Source organism: Phoenix dactylifera, chromosome 9 (genome assembly GCF_009389715.1).
Source record: "Phoenix dactylifera cultivar Barhee BC4 chromosome 9, palm_55x_up_171113_PBpolish2nd_filt_p, whole genome shotgun sequence".
Lineage (NCBI taxonomy): Eukaryota > Viridiplantae > Streptophyta > Magnoliopsida > Arecales > Arecaceae > Phoenix > Phoenix dactylifera.
In genome coordinates, this window is record NC_052400.1 from 18,940,584 (window position 1) to 18,965,256 (window position 24,673).

At 36.3% G+C, this 24,673-nt stretch overlaps 2 protein-coding genes across 4 annotated transcripts; one reads left to right on the forward strand and one right to left on the reverse strand.

Annotated features, from left to right (window-relative positions):
• The first annotated feature begins 1,197 nt into the window (after positions 1–1,197).
• Positions 1,198–11,557, forward strand: LOC103699264 (polyadenylate-binding protein-interacting protein 11-like). Of its 2 annotated transcripts, XM_008781540.4 has the most exons (10): positions 1,202–1,844; positions 2,188–2,298; positions 2,485–2,529; positions 6,069–6,141; positions 6,238–6,350; positions 6,484–6,543; positions 6,737–6,784; positions 6,894–6,962; positions 10,937–10,998; positions 11,076–11,557. In XM_008781540.4, exons 1-10 carry the CDS (start codon positions 1,497–1,499, stop codon positions 11,131–11,133), a joined length of 987 nt encoding a protein of 328 aa, XP_008779762.1. In that variant the 5' UTR covers positions 1,202–1,496; the 3' UTR covers positions 11,134–11,557. The 2 variants fall into 2 exon arrangements, with proteins under 2 accessions (XP_038986271.1, XP_008779762.1); XM_039130343.1 differs by lacking the exons at positions 10,937–10,998; positions 11,076–11,557 and adding an exon at positions 8,902–9,935 and having other exon boundaries at positions 1,198–1,844.
• Positions 11,558–13,920: 2,363 nt separating this feature from the next.
• Positions 13,921–24,397, reverse strand: LOC103697914 (ubiquitin-conjugating enzyme E2 36-like). 2 transcript variants are annotated; one of them, XM_008780162.4, is made up of 9 exons: positions 24,316–24,394; positions 22,857–23,146; positions 22,629–22,656; positions 22,315–22,401; positions 18,100–18,158; positions 14,806–14,847; positions 14,652–14,725; positions 14,426–14,523; positions 13,921–14,246 (listed from the first exon to the last, which is right to left on the reverse strand). In XM_008780162.4, exons 2-9 carry the CDS (start codon positions 22,890–22,892, stop codon positions 14,209–14,211), a joined length of 462 nt encoding a protein of 153 aa, XP_008778384.1. In that variant the 5' UTR covers positions 22,893–23,146; positions 24,316–24,394; the 3' UTR covers positions 13,921–14,208. The 2 variants fall into 2 exon arrangements, with proteins under 2 accessions (XP_008778384.1, XP_008779001.1); XM_008780779.4 differs by lacking the exon at positions 14,806–14,847 and having other exon boundaries at positions 24,316–24,397.
• Between the last annotated feature and the right edge of the window lie 276 nt (positions 24,398–24,673).

The window sequence follows — 24,673 nt, forward strand, 5'->3', positions numbered from 1 at the left end:
GGTACGTACAGATCTTAACGTTTTGTAAGATATCCATTTCAAACATATCTTCGTCTTCATCTAACTCTCTCGCTCTCTTCAAAATAGGACAGCTCTGTTGTTATAAAAAATAAATAAACGAGCAGCACAAGAAGGAGACCACCATTCAAACACCAAACGTATGCGACTCTGAAACCCATCCAAGACGGCACCTTCGGTCTAACATACCACCGGACGCTGATAGATGATTGCGTCAAGACGTCGATCGAAGCCCTTTAGGGGAACGGTTGGCGATGTGATTTCATTTCACGATCGAATACATCCGTTTCATTTCAACCGCACCGACCAACCCGATTGCACCAATAACACCATCCCCAGTCTCTCCTCCCTCCGAGGAAAGAAAAAGTAACCATATCGTACTTTTATATATATATATATATATATATATATATATATATATATATATATATATATATATATATATATATATATTGTATGAATCTTCTTTTACATATTAAATTTTATATAAATATTCTTTCAAAATTGATATTTACATACATACCCACGTAAAACATTTGTTTTGCTATTTTACCTTTTTTTTTATCCTTATTTTTGCATATATACCTAGTATACATGCCATCTAACACCGTTAAAAGAATGACAATTTTAATTTAAAATTACTAAAATATTCTTAATATATAGACGTACAAAAGAAATATCTATAAGGTGAGCGCGATGAAAACAAAAAAAATAATTTTTAATTTTTAATTTATTTTTATAAAATAAATATGATTTATATTATTGATGTTAGCAGAATCATTATATTAGAGGCATTTGTGTAAAAATAGTATTTTATGAGTGCATAGGAATAAATATAAATTGTAAGAGGATGTTCACCCAAATTTAAAATTTTAGAAAAAAATTTTAGAAATTTTTTTTACAATAAATAAATAAATAAATAAATAAATAAATAAAACTAATGGGCCATTACTGATTCGACGTAAACTTTTTCCTACCTCCCAAATTTTTATCCATCAAAAGCTTCGTACAATACTTTTTGAACTGCCAATCCACCCAACTCCCTATCCGGTCTGCACATGCGGGCCAAGTAACAACCTCAACAACTTAGCTGACCGAAAGGAGAAAAACGAAAAAAAAAAAAGCAAGAGTATTTATTACCAGTATCCATCCCTTTTCTCTCTCTAGAAAGCAATCTTTCGTGTGGAACAAATTTTAGGGACTGCAATTTAGATATGGCTTTCTATTTGTAGCCAACGCACGGATAACGACGGAGCCCTTCCCGGCCCGCCCCCTCCCCTCACTTTGTCTTCGGTTCATCACTCCTTGTTCTCTTTCTTCCTGTTTCCACATCTCACCACCGTCCTCCTAAAATAAGAACTCAGCGAGCGATCGCTGGTGGCTAAATTTGTTTTTTTTTTGTTTGTTTGTTTGATTGAATTGGTGGGGGGAGGGATTCTTTGCGGCGTTGGATTGCTGATTTGTTGCTGTAAACGGAAATGGCTGCGATGGCGGAGAACGCGATCGGGTCGGACATCCACCGGCAGGCGGCGGCGGCGGCGGCGGCGGCGGAGACGGAGTACCAGAGGGACGTGAGGAAGCTGGTGGACCTGCTCTCCAAATTGAATCCATCCGCCAAGGAGTTCTTCCCGTCGTCCTACGCCCCTGCCGCCGACGGAAGCGGCGCCAGCGCCGGCGGGGGAAGGAATTCCAACGGGCGGCTCTCCGCCGATGCGCCCATTTTCGTGGCGTCGTCCGATTATAATAATATCGACAATCAGTTTGTTAATGGGAGTAATAAGGACTCGAGCAGCGATGGATCGGTGAACAATCAGCCGAATCACAGAGTACTGGCTCTGATTCTTTTGTCCTGCTCTTTTTTTGTTTGTTTGTTGGAATTTGCGATGTAGATCGTCTGGGTATTCGGTTTTATAGGGTTTGGGATTCTATATCTTTCAAAACTTTGATTTTTTTTTTCTTGGATTATAGGAACAGATTAAGGAACATGGGATAACTTGGAAAGAGATTGTTGTGATCTGTCGTGTCTCAAATTTGGGCAAGAAATGTTTAATTAGCAATTTTCTCTGTTAAATTTTAGTTTTTGGAGACTTTCTCTAGAGAAATTTGGCTGTTTTGTGAAGTTCCAGGTGGTTAAACATTTTCTTTCTTTCTTTCTTTCTTTTTTCCCAGAGGAGGAATGGTTATAACCAGGGGCGGAGGAAGATGAATGATAGAGCCCGGAGAGCTATGCGGGAGGAGAGCATCAGGCGAACTGTATACGTTTCTGAGATTGATCAGCTTGTGAGCCCACGAAAAGAAGAAACTTCTTGGTTTTTCTTCTTTTTTTTCTTTCTTTTTTTTTTGCTGCCGTCACTTTCTTATATGTCACTTAAAAAATATTCGCTGGTCTTGTGCTGCTAATGTTAGTGATTATCTAATTCCATATTGCAGTGTGCTAATCCGAGCCTTGCACTTAATAAATTTCAGGTCACTGAAGAGAAGCTTGCTGAAATATTTGCTACTTGTGGGCAAGTAAGTTTCTTGGTCTGCAACTTGTAGAAGTTATACAAATTTGCAGGATGTGCTGTGCATGTATGATAAGGTGTTGGAATTATGAAATTGATCAGAATAGAACGAAATAGATTGCTACATCAAGTGCATTGCTATTCTTTATATTTTAAGGAATTTTATTGTTTCTTTCATTTTAATCCAGTTCGCAAATTTAGCAGCAAAAGATATTTCTTTTGGTAAGAGTTATCTAAATTCAGATTGTAGAGTTATGTGATTTTTTTATATAATGAATTTCTTGGATCATCTTTTAAAGTTGTTGTCTTTTGCATGTTTTGGCAGTGTTATATGCTTATAAAGTAATTAAGGTTTGTGAGGATTTGTCTATTATATTCCTATCTATTATTAGAAGATTCTCGTCAAACTTCCTTGTATTAAGAATGATATAATAGATTTGAAACCATCATGGATGGTATGTTTACAGAGTTGTAAAATATGTTTTATATGGTTTTATGAATCAAAGTTTTCTGATGCTTTACACTGTTTGCTCCTCTATTCTGCTGCGCATAAGATGTGTCTGATTTTCTTAATGCTAGTCTGTGAAGCTGTTCATTTTGATATTAGAAAATGAGTAAGGCCAAGACTATTGTCGTTTTACTTTCTTAAGGCTAAAACTAAGGGTTTCATATTCAGAACATTATTTATTAAGGCTGGCCTGTCAATGGCAAGGTTAGCAATGATGGGGCTGCTATGTTCAGCCTAGATTATTGTCAGTTTGATATTCCTGCCTTTTAGGAGTAGCTGACTACTTGCATTGGCATTGTATGCGCAGACATTCATGGGCTTGTATGAACTGGATGATTTGTATAGTCTCCTCAGTTAAAATGAAAAAATTGGGTTTTCACGAGCTCATAATCTACATGACTTATGAAGGGTTTGTTGCTGTTGAGACTTTGTCAGGTAGAGGATATTGCTTCAGATAGTGTCTCATCTAGCCTGACATGGTTTTGAACTAGGTTTAGATCATCAAGAGGTCTCAGTTTTATATTACCCCAAGTAATTGGAGATGGGTGATAATATTTTCTCAATTACATCAAGAAAAAAGAGATACATAATATTACGTGATAACTTGCACATTTTAAACGTTTTCTATGTTTGACATAAAAATTCTTATGCTTATATTCACCAGATTTTGAAGTTCATGTTGATATGATATGATGCTCATTTATAAGCAACTATAGAATGCGTCCTTTTTTTCCCTAAAAAAAAAGGATATGCTTTAAGGATATGCATTGAGCTTTTACAGTACTTCACTAAGAAACTTTGCTAATACAATAGTATTAAAATCTGATGTCTCTTGAAAATAAAAATTTGAGTAACTGTTGAAATGGTTGTAAATGTGCAATGATTTTTTATTGGAGGTGGTATCCTAATACATGCCATTATAATAGGCTATGGTCCTTTTATGTAACATGTAATCCAGCATGACTACTTACATCGACATATAGAACCCCAGACCAACCATGGGTTGAAGACCAAGAAATTGGGCAGATTTAAAAACATATAGTGGTACAGATTATTCTTAAGTAAATGAGCTGCATGGTAGATGGACTAAAAGATGTTCTTAAATATGAGAATAAAAACCAACCAATAGGTCAAGGTAAAATAGGAATCTGAGAGTTTTAAGGGTGAGAAAAAAGAGATTTCTTAAGAAGATAAGGCAGGTAAAGGGTTCAAAAATGGTCCTTAAATCTTGAAAAGTGAACAAATTTGGTGCTAACACACTAGACTAGCTTTAAAAGAGATAAAGAAAAAGAGATAAAGATATCTTGGTGAGATGGAAGTAGAGAGGCTTAAAAAGAGAGAGAGAGAGAGAGAGAGAGAGAGAGAGAGAGAGAAGGCGCAATAGATCATTTAGGCTTTGACTAAAACTATAAAAACAAGAAATGGATGATACTTAACATGATATTTATGTTTTCTTAGGAAGTGTGATCCAAAATTGAGGAAACATATGGTTGCTATCCAGAACTCTGATGGACAGGTGGAAGACAGAAATTAAAGAATCTGGATAAGAGAACAAATGTTCAAGAGTTCTTCCAGATGATATTGGCCTGACACAAGCATGTCACCATAGTGTGAACACTAATTATGGTCATCAGGCATATCTTGAGGGAGATAAAGAAGATATGGCACAATCATTGTTTCCATTGAAGTTCTCTGTAGCGTTGCACTTTGGCCAGGAGTGGGGGTAGCTCATCTAATTAAGACTTCGAAAGAAATCATTGACTGCTGGTGTTAAATCCCATTGACACAAAGCTATGATTCCACAACAATTAATTATATTGTATGGAATGTTTTTTTTTAACATTTATTAAATAAGGATGTCCGATGGTTTTGTTGACAATCAGCAAACCCCAGTGAATTACTTTTGGCTAGAAAGGACAACGAAGGGTTCTGATATAGTTAACTTGTGATGTTGGGGCCCCATATCCTTTGATTATGGAAGCTTGAATGATAAGTGATATCCTTCCATTACTTGCTAGGATTGAGGAATATTATGAGTTTGTCTGCAATCAAAGTAACTCTCATGCGGGCCTTAGCAGTCAAAGGCCACACAAAAATTCTCAAGCAGTTGCAAGAAGTAATTATTTTCTTGAAGATGGGAAGGAGAAGTTTTGATGCAGCACAGAGTGTAGCCAACAGATACTATGACCAACTAGACTATGCCAAGCATTGAACGAGCCAACAGATTCATGGGCAAAGATTGCAGTAGTAGAATAATTCTAGTCTCAAATTTTATGTTATAATAGAATAATTCTAGTATGACCAAATAGACCAACAAGGATAGTATCAAATTTTGGCCAGATTTTCATATTTGTAATAAAATAATTTTCGTATATTTTCTTATTGTGGAGTCCTATTTTGAGTTTAATTTTGTATCAGGTTTAATGCTCGAATTAGGGTTAGGATATCATATACTATAAATATGCACATAATATATTGTAAGGGTCATCCTTTGAGATATTAGTAAAATTCTTTTCGAGAGAATTTTTTTTACCAAGTGAAGGTTTCTTCAATCTAGTTTTATTCTATTTGCATGTTAATCTTCAAAGCATAACCTCATCAATCAAATCACCCCTTCTTTCTTTTCCTGCTGCATCAAGTTTCACCAAAATGCATCAAGATAAAAGTTCAGGAACTATTAATTCTTTGAGTCAGGTTGCTAAGAAAGTTTTAACTTCCATCTGTTTCCATTCTTTTCATTGTTATCACTTTAACCGAGTCTTTTGCAAATGCCCCAAGCATGCATTGTTTCAGATGCTTCCTTTTTCTTGTCCATGCATATTCTTTTATTATCTGAAGCTAGATTACATTTATATTTGTAGTTCATTTATTACATCTATTGTTATTGTCGATGATGATGATGATGATGATGCTAGATATTTATTTCTGTTTCCATCTTAATAGAAATTCAGAATACAGTTGTCAATAAAAAAAGGCTGATTTGGCACTTAACAATGCACTTCTATTTCTCTGACTATTCTAACATGTTTATAATGAAGGTAGTTGATTGCCGGGTTTGTGGTGACACCCATTCAGTTCTACGATTTGCATTTATAGAGTTTGCTGATGAGGGTTAGTTCATTCAACTGCCGATTGTCTTAGATGTATTTAAATCAGTAGTTGTCCCATGCATCTTATAGATAAAAATTGTGGAACTTTTTCTGATAGATGGTGCAAGAGCAGCGTTGAATCTTAGCGGGACCATGCTAGGTTACTATCCTGTCAGAGTCTTACCTTCGAAGACTGCTATCTTGCCTGTCAATCCTAAATTTCTTCCACGGGTGAGCATGAGTAACATCTTTTCATGCCTATGCTTATACAGTAATACCATTTAACTTATAGCTCTTTTCCTACTATTCCTTCATTTTGTTTGAAATATTTCTTAATGTTGTCGCTGGTTGTGACTGGGTGCAGTCTGAGGATGAAAAGGAAATGGTTGTAAGGACAGTTTATTGTACAAACATAGATAAGAGGGTACGTAAATTCTGCTCTGTGATCTGACTCCAGTGTTTTGAAACTATTGACAGACATATTTTATGGATTAAATAGAAAAATAACTGGTACCCAAACAGATTGCTTATGCAAGTGATTGTGGTATTACAATCTTGGAGCTTTTGCTGCTGATTGAACAAAAACTCTTTTATGACAGCCTTTTCTTCTTGTGCAGGTTACTCAAACAGATGTAAAGGTTTTCTTTGAACTAATTTGTGGCAAGGTCAGCACATTACCCTCAAACTAGTATCTATTTATTTTTTATGATCAGTTGCTTAAGATGATTAAGCCTGTAGAGTTTTTATCATTAGACAACATTTTGTTTCACACAGGTTTCTCATCTGAGGCTTCTTGGAGATAATGTGCACTCCACACGCATTGCCTTTGTTGAGTTTGTTCGGGTAATCATACATGACCTTGCTTTTGCATGACTGAAATTCTAATTTCATATGTACAAATGATTTAGATAGTGGAGTTGTGCATTAGTCTCTGCATCTTAGACAAGTCCAATATCATTTGCACTTTGCATATGTGATATCTCTCCGCCTTTAGGATTGCTTTTGAAGCCCCATAAAAATCCAACCATGCAATTTCTTATGGATAAAAAAAACATTGCATATCGTGTTTGTTAGATCGGGGTGAGCAAGGGTAGATCTGGGGCACCTGGGTTTTTTTTTTTTGGTGGAGGGGGCCTATATCATTTTGAGTCATCTTTTTATAACTCTGTTTCTTTGTCATGCCTGATGGCATGAACACCTTCATACTATGCCAAGTTGCCAACGCTTGGCATACAGTCAGTTTTGATGAATCCAATTGCTATAGGCCTATGTTGGTCACTGCTTTTGGGTCATCTTTTGTAATTCTCTTTCCTTCTATTTTGCCCGTGGTGATCTTATGCCATCACTCTGAGGAGAAAAAAGCCTGAAGTGGTTAGAGAAAAAAGACACGTATCTGAGAACCATTTTTGTCATTAATTTTAAGATACCCTCTCATTGCTTCCTTACATGTTGTTGAACCATTCCAAGCTTGCAGAGCTATCTCAGCAAATCTAGCAAGTTCTCAAGCACAGTAGTACTGTACTGGTTGTTGTAGTCATGATGATATATACAACCTATGATACGTGTAAGTTTGCGCTGGGTACAGGACCTTAGGCTACCTATCTTATGTTCATAATTCATTTATCCTCATTGATGCCTCTAGTCTGATAGATGGTTTCCTAGTATCTTCCATTTCTCATAGCTGCATCACAGTTGGTCTCCATTATCAATGTCATAGCATAGGTCCATCACCTTATAACTGCATCCTAGTGGCTAACTTTTCCAGATGTCCTATTTGTTCCTCAGTTTTTTAAGATGACTTTCATGATTCAGCACATATCTTCTGATCAATCTGTCTTGTTTCCTTCCTTTTGTTATGTGTAGAATCCTTTTGCAAGTCATAGGATTGGAGCTGATTGTAGAGTTGAGTGGCTTCATTATCTGGAATGTGTACATTTTCAATCTGCTACATTTAGTTCTTCCATGTTCTTGTCTTTCTCTAATCTGTGGCATCAACTTGTATTTTTGAGTTCATGCCTTTAGGCTATACATTCGTTGATGCTTTATGGATATACTATCTCAGACTTCATGGCCTATAATTTGTCTTAGCACTGAGTCTAACTTTTTAGTGAAGCAAAAATTGGTCCCTTTGGCTTGGTTCATTCCATGATAACCTCCACTTCAGTAATTGTGTTTCTCTTTGCTTCTTGTTATCTTGGTTCCCTTTGAGTACCTTTATTTCATTCCTCCTACACATCCCTGCACCTTTTGGTCAATCCTTTCGTTATTCTTTTCCATTGGGAAAAGTTCTCTCTTTGAGGTGGCTTTATACTCAGATTTAAATGCAAGATTGTCTTCATTTGTCCAGGCATGCCATGTTTTCTTAAGGTGTATCTTATTTGTCTGGCTTCTCCTTTCTTATGCATTTTGCTAATCTTGAAGCTTTGTGTGCTTCACCTACCCCTTCTGTATTTTTTCTAACCCCATTGTAATGCATGTCCTTTCTCTGGAATCCTCTCAGTTTTAGGTATGTTCTTTGAGAAGGCCAGTTGTTTATGCATACTCTTGTCAAACTAGAACAACTTTCGAATCCTTAGCTACTTAAGATGTTCTTCTAGTGTCCTTTAGTTGATGCTTCCTCCAATGCTTTCCCTTACTCATCAGTTCCTTATGTTAGGTTGGCAGTTTTACTCATTATTAATATGAGGGAACTTAGTGCCTACGGTATAGTTTAGATTTTTTTCCTTTTATCTGTACATGGCTCCAATTTTTCACATACATGTGCTCGCATGTGCATATACAGTGGCATCTACAGGGCAATCACATCTGCAGTGGTGTCTAGAGGGCAACCACATCACACAGATGTGCGCAGGCACATCTATAGTGGCATCTAGAGGGCAATCGCACGCTTACACATCTACAGTTGCATCTACAGGGTAATCACTCATTTATATCTTCATTTTGTAGGGCCATGCATACTTTTCAAAGGATTGACATGTAACACCATTTCACAATTTCATTCATTTAAGGATTTTCAACCATTTATGTTCTTTGAAATGTCCTTTGCACCCCCCTTCCTTTATCCTCTTCTCACTTAAAACTAATGCACCTTCTTCTGAACATTTGCATCATGCCAGGGTGCTTTTTCTTGGTGACATATTAGTTTTGTATAATCTTGTCATATTAGAGCATCTCTTATGCCTCCAATGACATCAGATATCCTTCTGAAGAGTTCTTAGGTCAATGCTTTCCCCTTAAAGCTTATTTTATCTCTTGGATGGCAGTCATATAACTGTGTGGCATCATAATTCTAATTGAATGCAATATCTCTCAGATAATTTTGGTTTCACATCATGGTTGATTCATATCTTCTACCAATTTGAATCTTTCTTGCAGCCATTCATTTTTTGGTTTACATCCATAATGGTTGGTACTTGGTAGCCGTTGAGTCTGATGTTCTGTGCTTGATAGCAAATCCATTCATGGCTCCTACTGCAACACTAGGGCCAGCTTTGAAGTTCCAGTGATGCAGTGAGAAGCTTGTCGAGTCACCGCTACATATTTTAGACAAGCTTCTAGGATGCTGTTTAAGCTAATGGTTCTATTCATAAATGATTTACTATGAAATTTGTGCCTTCTTGGAGGTTATCTTGTTCCTAGAAGAGCAAGAGACCGGATATCATTTTTTCAATCTAGTGTTAAAGCCAAATGTCATGTGATGGATTATCTTTTGTTCATCTGGTTTTATGGCCTTTTGACATAGGTGCCTCATTTAGGCCTGAAAATTATTGAAGTGCTAAGCTAGCAATCATTCCTTTTTTCCTTTTTTAAGGAGAAGAAATATTGTTCGATCGATTGCTGCTTTTCTGATCCGTCCTACTCTATCGCCTTTATTTATCCATTTAGAAAAGTTTGGTGGACTTCAACTAAGGTTTATTGTATACCACACAGTGCAAACTTTGGGTGCTTGATCCATAGTGAATTTTAGGGGATTGTTAGGAATGCTGATTGTTGTATATTCTTTCATTTTCTGACTTATACACTAGTTGTACTTCGATCCTGTTTATACATACATGAGAGGGCTATAACTCATCGTAATTGTATCTATGGCACTGTTTCCGCCTAAGTTCAGAGTCCTGCAATGTAAATTTTTTCTCAAGCATTAGTTCTTAAATGTTGGATCAAAGGCATGTAAAATGGTACACGCATACTCAAGGCGGAAGTAATGAATTAAAGACGATGTTTTTACTCGGATTGCAATTGTTTTTTGATGAGGAAGCATTATCTTTCACACCTCTAGAGTAACAGTTCTCATGTTCACAAAATACTGCAGTTACATGCATTAATCTTGATGCTCAACTTATGCCAAATTATTTGAGGGTATCTCTGTCATTTTGTGCGACAAAATGATGTCAGTACCTCTGTCAATCTATTTTGTAGTGATATATTGAAAGATTTCCTCTTGTAATTGTGCGTAGATAACTATTGCCCCCTTTAATGGGTTCCATTTCACTCTTGTATCTGTCCATTTTACTCATCAAGCTTTTCTGTTTCAAAGCATGCACAATGATTTCTAGGTTGTAATTCCTTCAGGGGACAACAGACTCTAGATAATTTCACCAACATTGCAGTTTTCTTTCACGATGCAATAAGCTTCTAGATAATTTCATCTTCACCAAAAATCATATGCTTACACATTTCGGTCTGAACTGTATTCACATGTGCGAAACTTAAAGCAAATTAGTTGACTGGTAGTCTTTGGGTAATCTTTCTATTTATCTGTTGTCTACTGATATCTTCTAAGATTTTCTCTTCCTTTTTCTCTTTATCAATGGCAGGCAGAAAGTGCTATTTATGCTCTGAAATGCAGTGGCATGATTTTGGGAGCTCTTCCTATCAGGCATGGTCCCCAATCTTGAATTGCTTGAAAGAACTATTGGAACTTCTGTAATCTCTTTGGCTTTGTGGGTTGTTCAGGGTGAGTCCTTCGAAGACACCAGTAAGGCCACGAGCACCTCGAGCAACGCTACACTGACTTGGGTTTGGCTGACCACTGGGGTACTGGAGAATCCATGAGGCGAGACTTTGTTCTGGAGGGCTGATAAACTGTCGCATTTGCATAAAAAGTTTATCAGCAAAGAGCGTTTTCTGAATCCCAAAATGACCCACCTTCCACCAGGCTCTAGTGTTGAATGAGACCTTGTAGCTTTCTACTCCGGCTCTATCCTTGTTTTATTTGTTATTTTTCACTGGGACCACCAAACAAACTTAGTAGGCAACAGATTAGTTTCTGTGGATGATCTTATTTATCTCAGAGCTATGACATCGCCTAAATCAAGCTAATTAGATACCTATGCAATTTACTGATGTTTTATCACCAACATAATCATGTTTAGTGCTGCCTACCACTCTAATTATCTTAAATCTTTGTTGGAAACTGGGAAATTTGTTTTCCTTTATATACATGACTCTTGATGGGGAATTCCATGTTTAACTGTTAACCGTATGCAAGGAGACACCTTGTGTAGGTCAATCTAATGCACTACATTCGATAAACCAAGCATCTTTTACTTATGTTAACAAAATTCTGCATCAAATTTATCAGAGAGGAATGATACTACCTTGGCAAAGATGGGCTTGGGGTGATTTACATGTTTAAACATGAAAGATATTGCAATCGAAGGTTGTCGGTACAGGCTTTCGAGAAAGAGTACTGCTCGGTGTACCTCAGTGCTTACTAGGATTAGTGCTACTAGGTGGTAGAAGAAGGGGTTGAGTATCCATTTTACCTCTGGCAGTGAACCTGGTTGAGGTGTATGTTAGGGTGTACACTAGGCATTATTTTTTCGAGAATGTTTTCATAGTATTCCTTTGCGATCATCCTGCACTTGCCAAGGAATGCACCAACCGCTTCAGAAAGATTCCTAAACATATACTGCAAGACGAGTGTACTTGTGAAAGGGAGTTCGCACACATGACACCATTCATCTCACGCAACTATCTAAAGATTTTTGCATTATAATACGAGAGACTAAATCTAAGCACGTATTGCATACATCCTTGGCACTCGGGATTCATGTGGGTGGTAGTGTGGACGGCCATAATTGCTTATTTTGATATATTGCATTTGTTTAGATATAATTTTGATATATACTTCCAATTTTTTATAATATGTCACTTCTCTTTTTACGTTCTCTTAAGTAAATATTGGACTTCATGACATGCATATATATATATATATATATATATATATATATATATATATATATATATATATATATGTATATGTATATATATATATATATATATATATATGTATATGTATATGTATATGTATAGTACTCGTATATGTTTGGTTTCCTTGGAAGCATAAGCTCCAAGCTTTGCACATACACAATGAAGAAATGACAAAAAAATGGTGGAATTTTGATTCTATCAAAAAATGGATTTTTGAGCGTAAAAAAAGGATAAATATGCAAGGCTGCTAACGAGTAAAGAGAGAAACCATTAGTGAGTGGGATGCGTCTATCTTTCCTTGTCTTATTGGAGTAAGTACTTTTAGTTAAATCATTACTAAAGTACATCAGAACTATATTCCATTCTAACCCTAAAAACGGCTCCCGCGAAACCCAATCGTCGGACTGGGATAGAAACCGTACGGCCCTCCAAGCACAAAGCCATGGAATTTTTAATTTATAATATCTAACACGTACTATGAAGAGAACAAATACTTTATAACAAATACTTTATCAGAAATCCGGATTTCAAGATGATTGCGGTTAGAGACTGCCAGATTTTTGGTTTAAAGGGTACTCTTAAATTCTGTTAGTGCCTTTCCTTATCAAATATGAGCTTTACAGTTATTAGTATAATTTAAGTGATCACGTAACAACCTATATCAACCAATAATATTTTTCTTTGTTAGTGTAATCTTGTATCAATCACACTTATTTTTTTTTATTAGCATGATCCAATTACAGTGATTTTAGGAATTACATAACAACTTACATTGGCAAGTAATATTTTTCTTTGTTGGCATGATTCTATACCTCAGCCTATATTATTTTTCTCGTACGAAGTCTGTATACGAGTATATATAACTTTTAAAATGTACCAAATATAATGAAATAGTAAAATAAAATTATTTTTCTCTCTCTTTTTTTCTTTTTTTCTGCAAATATTTTAATATGATATTAGACCCACCAATATTAAAATAAAATTATTTTACAAGTGCACTAGTAAAAGCAAACTGGAGTTGCACAATATTATGTTTCTACATCTATGCAACTTTGTTGCAACTTTCGGATATCACTTATGTATATCTTTGATTTCTACTCTACATTTCTTGAAACTTCGGTCTCTTATGTTTTTGGAAATAAAAATTAATTCTTATACTTAGTGGTGGCTAACAATTAGGAGTCAGCCCCCCAAAAAATCAAGTAAAATAAAGAAGGCAAAAGCCAACGATTTGCATAAAGCAGTGACTGGAAGAAAAGATATTTTGCGAGCTTTATTCATTTAAAGTCATGAAATTTTTAGACTTGTTTTATATTATTATGTATGGCTAGTATTGTGTAGAAGGATTAGCTTTCAGAAGGCTATAGGTGGATTTGCTTTAAAGAAAAGAAAGGGAAAATAGGTCAAAGCAAAGCAATGCAGTTGAGCCTCTAAAAGGAGCTAAAAGCCTAGAGTGATTTGAGTTGAGGAGAGGGCACCTCTATTCAGATGATACCCGAGTTACCGATGCAAAAACAGAGAGACTTAAAGAGATTCATGGAAGTAGAAAGTGGTCCTAATAAGGAAAAAGTGAAGAGGGAAACAGTTTGGAAAAGAATAAGAAGACTCAGCATTCCATTAATAGCCAGCAATGAGGTTTAAAGTGCAAAATGCATACCAGCAACCAAAGAGATGCAAGACTTCAGACCTCGACCTCTATTGGTACATGAGAAGTGCTTTCAACTACTGGATTGGTATACATCACATTATATTAGCAGGATGATCTTGGAAAGTTCAAGCATTGAGCTTTCATTTGCTTGTCAGAACCAAACAATGGCACGCTGATCTTCCACAATAGACATGTAATTAGACACAAGAAGCTTGTCCATGTAAATCATGCCCCACTAGCATAAAGACGAGTCCATTCCTTTGCTGCGTCACCGCAGCGATGGATCAAAGAAAAAATAGATAGATAAAACAGAATAATTTTAGTGTTAGCAATTAAAATGTTAAGATAAGTCTATATCCTACCAAAACCATTTTAGCATTAGTAGTTTGCTGCAGAAAATTTTTACGTATCAACTGTGCACGTTCATGCATAATAAACTAACCTGTCTCTACAGCTTCGGCTTCGTTTGTCTTCCAATGCTTTGCAACATTGTCCGAGAGTGGGTCATCTGGATTGGGGGCACTTAAAAGTGCTTGAATACTGACCCAAAAAGCAAAATAACACCACCATTGTTATTATATACTGTTATGTCCATGACAAGAAGCCAGATGAGCTTCCATAACAGAAAGTGGGAAATAAACATAGCATGAGAGAGATGGACAAATCACCTCAACAAAACTGTTCGGATCTGAAGTGCTGGACTCCATTTATCTTTCAGAATATCAAGGCATATACGTCCAAGCTGCATTCATCAAAACATAACTTTCAGAGAGTAAAGAAATTTATGGAGCTAAAATAGCAAAAAGAAAGCATTCTGCTTGCCTTGTCAATATTTGGATGATATATTTTTGTGAGAAAGCGCACCTGTTATAAGGAAAATAAAAATTGAATGGACAGAACTAAAACTTATAGACAATAACCATAACAGAAGGGTCCAGGAAATACCGCAGGCTAATAAAAAGAATCTAATTACTGGACCACAAAGTAACAGTGACTGAGAGGCCTATTCACAGGGGGAAAAACAGAAACAGACCTACATTCTAGCATGTAAGGCAACAGCCAAAAAATTGTCTTGAATTGTACATTCCAATAAAGCGGTAAAACTAAATTTTAGTGTAAGGCAATCTATGTGATATGTTAGATTATTCTAAAAGGACTTGTTTGGAACTTGAGCACAGCCAATTGCAGAAATTTGTTTTAATATATAGTCCGTTTTTCACCCTGAAGAGTTTTTGCTAAAAATTGTCCCCACAAGAAATAAAAAAGGAAGTCCAAAAATTACCATCACAAACTGACCATATAATTGTAATCAAATCAAATGATTATCACATTCCAAAAGACCTTATTAGCACACCAAATTATTTTTGGTGAGAGGAATTTAAAGATCAAAAAAGACCACCAGATCATACAATTCAGCTATATAGTTCCAGAAGTTTGCCAGCATTCTTATCCTGTTCATGCAAGGAGTGAAAGGGAAGTCAATGTTCCAACTGTAGTAACAGCTGCACAATGATTTGTCACCAATACAACAATGAAATAAGGGGGGAGATTTCTGACCAATACAACAATGAAATATGGGGGGAAGTCAGAGTACCAACAGATTGATATCAGAGGTGCTGAAATAATGCCTCTTTCATTATGAAATAACAATATCCGTGGGGAAAATTTTCTCAGATTCAGTAATTTCTACTGCCTTTTAATATGATAGAAGCTATTATCTCCTGCCCTGGGAGTGCCAGTAATCGTTGTGCTTAACTAAAGCACCTTTGACAACCAAAACAACTAATAGGACCATGAAATTTCCTGAAAGAGAAAATTATGTAGCAAAAGCAACTTCCATCTCTGACAAAAACAAAAAGGAAAAGAAAGAAGCAGGTAGGTGCATTCACTTGCACTTATCCAGAGAATTTGATAGCTGTTTTATTGCTTTTGTTCCTTTTAGTCTTGCTGATCATAACATATAATAATTAAAAGAAATTAATATAAGGTGGATGAATAAGACAATCCTAATGCAAGATAACAGATGAGAGGTCATGGTATCTGGTGTCCGGTAGAGGTATAACGTGCTAACCATACAATGAAGCTACTCAAAATGTATATACATTCTTACATGCCTCAGTCCCTGAGTTGGGACTTACAGCCAAGGACTAGGAAAGCCAATGCAGCACTGACCATTCTCTGCATGAGTTATGGCAGGAGGGTGGACAACCAACGAATAAGTTACATGGCATCCCCCAGTTTGAGTATAGAGTGTAAAAAAGACAGAAAGAAAAACATTGTGGGGCAAGTGTTGGCTTACCAATACATGTACCCTGTCCAAAGGTACTCAATGCCCCCCTCCCCGCCGCAGGAGTAGGTACTAACTCCAATTGGAATTATAATATGGTCAGCTTTCCCTTTTATTTTCAGTCTGGGAGTATGGGGTTGGGTTGGGGTGCAATTGGGGACCAATGTGTCACTAGATTAGAACCACCAGCTGTTGGCTGTTACATTCCAAAAGAAACCAAACTTGAGTGTTGGATATGTGCGAGTTTTAAGTGCTACTTGATTTGCTGCAAAGTTTGGTATCATGTTATGTGCACGTCACCATTTTAACCATCTGGAAGAATTCTGTAATCTGACATGTGGGTCTGAATACATCAGTTACTATTCTGACATGTATAAGAAACCATTTGTGTATGCCTAAGTGAATATTTCTAAATTCCTGTTCTTCGTTGCTTGTGGAACTGGTCCTTTTAAGTGTTTTCTAAACCAGCTTAGCTAAATGACACCACCATCATCTTTACCCCCTTCTTGATAGCCAGCTTGAGGAGGTAAATTTTGTAACCAAAAATAAACTACTAAGTTTTGGCTCAACTAGAACTCCCAAAACTGACAAAAAGCTGAGCTGCCAACAAGGTATGCCAAGGTAAGCTTGCAGAGAAATCGAGATGGCTCAAATCATGGGCACACCACCTTCAAGACCTCACTAGACAGAACCTCCCCCAAATAATAATAATTAAAAACAAAAAAGTAGGATAATCATAATCTTGGTGCTTCCACTATCCTCCTTAGTCCTTTCCATCAATTTACAAATCGCCCCCAAATTTGTTCCACTCCTTCATGTATGCAATGGTGCCTCTCAACCATGCTTTTTTTGACAATTCAGCAGACCAGATTAAGCAACTAATAAAAGAAGAGCAAGCCTCATCCATAAGAATTTTCCGATTCTATTATCATTGGACCTTGGCATTAACAAGGCACAATGAAAGGCTTCTTCGCATGGGTGAAGTTCAAAACAACTCCATATTTGGGGAGAAATTCTCAAGAATCACGCCCGAGTTCATTGAGAATGATTCTATGTTTCGAACTTCCTAGAAGCAGTGGGCCCATTTAGTTAATATGAAAGGGCAACAACCATTTCTATTACAAAAACAAGCATAGACACAATTTTCTGTATTTCACATACAATTTGCAGTTTTATTGCTTCGTTTTAACTAAATAGCAAGGGTGCTAGGTGCAAGATTATACATAACTCTAATTGCAATAAGAAGGATGCTACCTAGAAATGAGAAGAAAATGATATTAACTGCAAAATACGACATGGAAAAGCTTAAGCAGGATTTAGCTCTTTAAAAATGGATAGCAAAGTGAAAGTGGTATTACTAAAAACCACAAGCATAACCATCAGGCCTTGTTGGATAATAAAAGCCAAGCTATAATGATTGTACAAGGCTTATTCAATGGCTAGTTATATTAAAAAACAAACTTATATTCTATTGGGGCTGATAATATTATTATTCATATGAATTACATCCAGAGATACTACATAAAACAGTGATACTCCAAACTGTAAACAACAGCAATGAAACTTTTTGAATGAGCTATATGAAAATTACATAGACAGAAATACTATTTCTCAAAGTTTTTTGTATATATGAGTCAGCAGACAATGTTTACAGCATGTCAGACACTGTGATTTTGTGCATACAGAACACAAAATATTTTGATTGTCTGTTTATAGTAACTAGGAATGTCCTATGCAAAAAAAATCAGACAGCAACAAGCAAAACCATCAACAGTGTAAATTTTTACCACTACTTGGACTGACAGTAGCTACAGTGGTATATCTCTTACCTTGGGAGCAGCCATTGGGTACTCTTCAGGCAAGAACAATTCAAGCTTAAAAACACCTCCTAATTGAATACAAAGAGAAGATGCAGCAAGGAGGCAACATGTTAATTAGTGAGTATATGATGAACTAACTGCATATTTAGATTCTTAGGCTACATTGTTGAGGAAAAATAGAAAATTCACAATTGAGCAGAGAAATCTGATAATATTTTATCCTACTCATTTATTCATTGCACCTTCAATGATCAAAAGCATTTCATGGTGTCAAACTAAGGAGGAGGAGTGCTTCCCATCTACTCCCAACTCCCGACTTCTCATCCTGTTTCTCTCTCACCTGCTCCTTTTCAAAGGCACCTGCATGCCACACTAACCATGACTCTACCATATGAGGGACTAGCCTCCAAACAATGTTTGCAAGAATTACAATACGGCTTTTAAAATACAACTACAGCTTTAGACCTGTTGGGTACGGTTCAGGGCAAACCATAACCAAGCCAATCGATCCTTAGCTAGATTCAGGACGGGTTGGTTTAGTCAGGTTGGGTTGGGATGTGCCATATTAATTAGGTTAGATTGCGTTGAATAGAAATATTAGAATAGGGTAAAGGTTTGGGACATTTATGTTGTGTTAGCATATGTTGGATTGAAACCTCAATCTTTCATAAATTTTGATAATACATTGACATATAATTTAACAAGACTAAAAATGTAATTATATACCATATAAGCAATCTATATAAAATATAAGTACGAATTATTTACTTATATACATATCATGTTCGGTTGGGTTAAGTTGGGTTTGGTGGGGTTTGGGTTGGATTACGGTCGGTTGGGGGTTGGGGTTGAAGGTCAGCCCTAATAAAACCCTACCTGAGGTCAGGTTGGGATTTTTAAGCGCAAGTCCAATCCTTTTATAAAACCTCTAATAAACCCTCCCTAATGAGCAAGTTGGGTGGGTTTTGGATTGAGCCCAACCCAAGCTGCACCCTCATCTTAATATTTGAGTCATACAAGTTGTAGGATAGGACGGGCAGAATGGATATACAGATTATATTTTTTCGATATGCATCACAAAAGGTTCTTATTATAGCATCAATATGTTAAAATACAAAAGTAGAGGATTGGTTTTTTTAATGCATTATTCCTCCTTATTCTTGCATTTAGCATAATCATCCAGGCTTCTTCCATTAAACAGGACAAATATGGAACACAAGAGAGCTCCATAGAAGATGGAGCAATATTTTTACAACCTATACTATGTTTAAAGTGTAACTTCCTATGCAGTTGTACAAGTCGTTCACAAGAAAAATGGAAATCCAATTTATAGGTACAAATGGAAGTTCATATTCCACCTACATTACCTAAAGTGGGAAGGATCCAAGTGTGAGTGTGGTGACGCAGATCTCTCAAAAATATTTAAAATTAGTGAGTGCTTCGGAAGGAGGTGCAAGAGTGAGTTCTTGGAGAAATTATGAAGCGGTGACATCCTAGCAAGAATTTCCAATTACCATGATTCCCACTATCTATCCCAGCTCATCCAGCCATGATCTGATCGACTATATCAGTAAACCTTCAGCAAACATACAACTCCAGCCAAAGGAAAAGTGCAGCAATAAACAGGTAGAGCAACCCTGGCTGAGTGAGAGGAACCATGGTAAAAAGAAATAATTAGCCGAAAGATAACCGGACTGATAACGCCCAACAGATGGGAGGCAGTGTGGCCCAAGCCCCCCGACTAGTCGCTGGTGCCTCTAAGAACTAGAATATGCTATGAAGTACCAACTGACATGTGGGATATACATGAAGATATTATTTATTCAAGTGGAAGAAAATTATGATTCATCCGGCCTATGTGATCACAATCTTCTCTCTGAGTTTGGCAAAATATGGTTAAGAAACCATTGCTTAAAGTATCATTTTCTATCATGTTTGTGGATCATGATGTAACTCTACAGCCAAGGTCTAGAAAAGTACTAGGGTATGCACCACTTGCAATGTGCAAGCCAATCTATGTCAGTCTATACAGGTCCTTGCCATTTTGTGTTAGTCTGATCTGGTGTTTGCTGAACCATGCAACAAGCCCTTGTCACAACATGGTTGAGCATATCACTAAAGCAGCTTGGCACAGCACAGTTTGTAACTAGCACAAGCACAGCACGTGATACATTAATACATGGTTGGATGTGAATAGGATCTCCCTAGCCCCATCCCACATTTTTATTGTTAAGTCCTTAAACCTCTCATATTCATACATCTTGACCAGTGTTTTCTCCTCATCTTCATTTCCCTTGTACAAATGTTCATGTTCATCTATAACTGCCAAAGCCCACTCTCTCCCTCCCTCTCTTCTTCATCTTCTTCCTTAAATTCCATGAATCATTATTCATCATAAAATAAATGGGACATTTGCTATAGGGTGATCGTCCCAAGATCAAGGATGATGTGGATGGAGGTGACGGAATAACCACGTTAGGTTGCACCATGGTGATCGTACGTGACAATGATCCTAAATCACGCCCAACTAAGTGATGAAAAATCCATCCTTGAGGTCGGGTATCCAAGATCACCCCTAAGAGTGATATTCGGCTGAAATTTGGAAACAAAAATGCCCATCAGCTAGAAAAAAAAGGGTATATCAATATACTTAATATATTATATTAATATTGTATATATTATATTATATTGATATTATATATATTTATGATATATATATTTTATTATAATATATTATTAATCATATTGTTATCATATTATTATTCAATTATAATTTTATATTATAATAGAAAAATATTATTGTACTTTATATTTATATTATGAAATTACTTAATATATTACTTCTATTTACCATATTTTGCTATCAAAATAAATATTAGTATTAAAATAATAATAATATATTACAAGTATAAATGAAAATATTAATTCTATGATAACAATTAATATATTTTTACTGGATTTATAATTTCTAGGATTAATAAATATATTTTTATGAAATATATTAATAATTAATATATTAAAAATTTATTACGATATATTTTATATGATCAATAAACAAATTTTATGAAATCTATCGGGGTAGTTTTTGATCTTAATCATTGGGGATCAAATTACCCCAAGATAAGAATTACCGGTGATCAAAGATCACCTTGGCGATTCCATTTGGGTCACCAAACGCCACCTAAAGAACAAGTTTTTCAATCCCTTTTAAACCATCAGGAGAATAGAAAGATAGTATCAAAAAATTCTAACATGAGGATGAAGCTCTTACACAATTTATGCTCTTGATATCATTTTTAATTTAGTGTTCATAATACTAATGAAGGACTGGTTTGCTCAATGGAGGATCAACAGGCGTACACCAAAGATAGACCTAAAAATTAGATTCTAACCCAATCAAGTATTTAATTCTCTGTTAATAACCAAGACTAAGATATAACTTTCTAACTCCATAAGGTAGTTTGAAGCCAGCGAATCACCAGTTTTATCCCTCCCACTACCTTGTCTTCCTCACCATGGCCAGTTGGTTTCACATCTACACTAATAATGAGTTTTTCAGAAAAGTTTGCTCGACTATAATAAGATAAACTTGTTAAGAAGGTGTTCTACATTGTCATGCAAACCAAAAATCTGTTCTTCTAGCTTTCATGGTTTCTCCATGGACTTCCGCTCTAAAACTAGTGTATATAGCAGCTCCTTAATTTCATTGGAAATATATAATGGAATTGTTCCTTATCATGCTACAGTTCTTTGGCTTTAAAACCAGCTCCTCTTTTCATCGTCACCATAAACAGTAGGTGCACTACATGATACTTGTGGTTTAAGTTGAAGAACAAATATCTGATTAAGAAACATTAAACTTGATGATCAAAGTTCAGCTGAATTTTAGATGATGCATTGTGCATCCATCCAAATATCTAGGATAACAACCAACATATCAGTGGAAGCAACAAACACCCCTCTAGATGTCTAGATGATCCCATATTCTAAGATATTGCTAGGAAAGTGTACTACCATGTCTCAAAGCAAGGCAAAGGCAGCAGCCCATATGGACAACCTCAAAACTATTGACAAACATAGAGCATTAATAGAAAAAGACCTTAATGCCTGACCAGTGACCAACCAAATCATATAACTACTTAAAAAGGCTCACAAAAAAGAGATCTAAAAAGAAGAAGATTTGACAAATAATGGAGCAATCAAAGCCGTTAGTAAGTGAGTCACCTTCATAGGGAGACTGTGTCGGACCAAGGATCATAACATTGAAGTAGCGCATGTTGTCTTCCGAAGGAGACGCACTGATCCCAGGAACTGGGAGAAAAGATGGCAATCCATCAGCAAAAATATGACTTTAATCTAAATCCGATCAGGAAAACCCCAAAACCCCGAAAAGGAATCGGCCATCAAATTTCCCATAAACCCTAAAGAGATTAAACATCCATCTCCATTCCAAAGAACCAATTGTCCAAGAAGATAACCGCGAAATCAAGAACAAACAGCAATCCGAGAAGAAGAAAGGGAGGAGGAGAGATACATACCTGGTTCACTAAGAAGCCGCTGCGTTTCCTGTGTGTTCACGGGATCAAGAATTAGAAAATGGAAACGAGAAGATGGCAGGGCGAGAAGAGAAAGCGAGAACAACACCGCAGAAACAAGATTAGAATATCGCCTGGGCGGTGCTCTTCCACCCAAGATCTTCGAAATCCGGGGGTAACAACGCAAGAGAAAGATGGGAAAGGGAATCGGAAGGGGGCAAAAAGGAGTACCTTGATAATTCTTCGAGGCAGATTGCTGTTCGCCATTCGTCCGAGATAAGGTTTAGGGTTTGCTCTTCCTCCGTATGCTACTGTTAAGGGGAGAGAGGAGTAAAGGAAGAAAGACCCCTTTGGGGAAGCAAAGGCCAGGAGAACAGGACTATTAGGGGCTCCTTCCCAAACCCCCGTGGAATTTTTTTTGCGCGAGCGCGAAAGTGGACTTTTAGGGGCCTTTCAAAAAGCTTGCTTAAATTTGCTCACCTTCATTCCTGGACCAATCAAATTTTCCTTTGGGATCGTACCTGTCAGTTCCATATAAAAAGAAGAATTAGGCCCTGTTTGGGGAAGCTTTTGGAGGGCCAGAAAGCACTTTCTGGCCCTCCAAAAGTACTTTTAGATGAAAAACTGTGTTTGGTAAATTTTTCAAAAAGCTGTTTCAGCTTTTGCGGGAAGCTGAAAACAGCTTTTGGAAGGAAGCTCCAATTTGGAGCTTTTGAGAGGAAGCTGTTTCAGCTTTTTCGGAAAGCTGTATTTTTGACAAAAATGCCCATATTAAAATAACATAATTACATAGTTTGTCCCTTTATAAACCTAAAAATCTGCTGGAGCCAAGAACCCTAGCCGTCAGACTCCCTTCCATAAGAAAAGGTATTTTTCTTTTCAATTTTTGTATGCATCTCTTGAACCACATTTTAGAAGAAAAATTTTTTAATCCTTTTCCATACCTTCCAAAATCAATCTATTGTTTTTTTTTTTTATCATCAACCTTGCGGCCCACGCTGAGGTCCTCCTCGAGCGAGGACCACGAAGAAGAGCCCCTGGACCGCGGAAAATTATTTTATGGGAAATTATGAGAAATTATTTTATACTAATAATTATAATATTTTATACCTTTATTTTTGTGTTATACTATAAATATAATATCATATTATATTATATCATAATACATTAATATGTTATGTTAAATAATTTAATATTATGTTATATTACCAAATATTAATTTACTCTAATAATTATATTACTATTATGCTATATTAACATAATATTATTTTATATTACAATAATATTATAGTATATCGTATATTTATGTATTAATTTATGTTATATTTTATTATGTTCTGTTGTATAATACTATGCAATGTCCTTTATGGTAATTTTGTCATACAAAAGTACTTTCTCAGTTTATTTACCAAACACAAAACAAAGTACAACAGCACTTTACGAATGTAGTTACCAAACAGCAAACAGCTTTTTATAACAGCTCTACTTCAGACAGCTCTACTTCCAACAGCTCTACTTCTAACAGCTCTACTGCCAACAGCTCCTCCAAACATGGCCTTAGACGGCCCATTCATCGCTGCTTGAGATTGTTTGGATCAGAAATGATGAGATTCGTAGAATTGAACCGCTGGAATAAAATGGCACACAGGAAAAGAGTACAAATAACATGTCGCATCGCTGCTCAATTTACCAGTCGAAAGTAGTCAGAATTGATGCAGTATGGGGTAGGATCGGTGATTTCGATTGGGTCTTGTCTATTGCTCACATCGGAGAAGTGAACTAAGTAATGATTCTATCGTTGATCCTTGCCATTTTCTAACAAGATAATCATATCACCGTTGTCTTCTCTTACAAAAGACCGAAGGACTATCGCGAGTGGAATATAAGGCCGCGGGACCCATCATCCCTTGCTCGCATGGGAGCCTCTTCAGATGGTTATCGTACAGAGAGGTCTGAAGTGATTCACTCAACCCAGTCTCCATCGTGAAACGGTGAGCGAATCAAATCTTCGGGAATAAAGTCAGCTTCCAATGATATACTTGAAATTT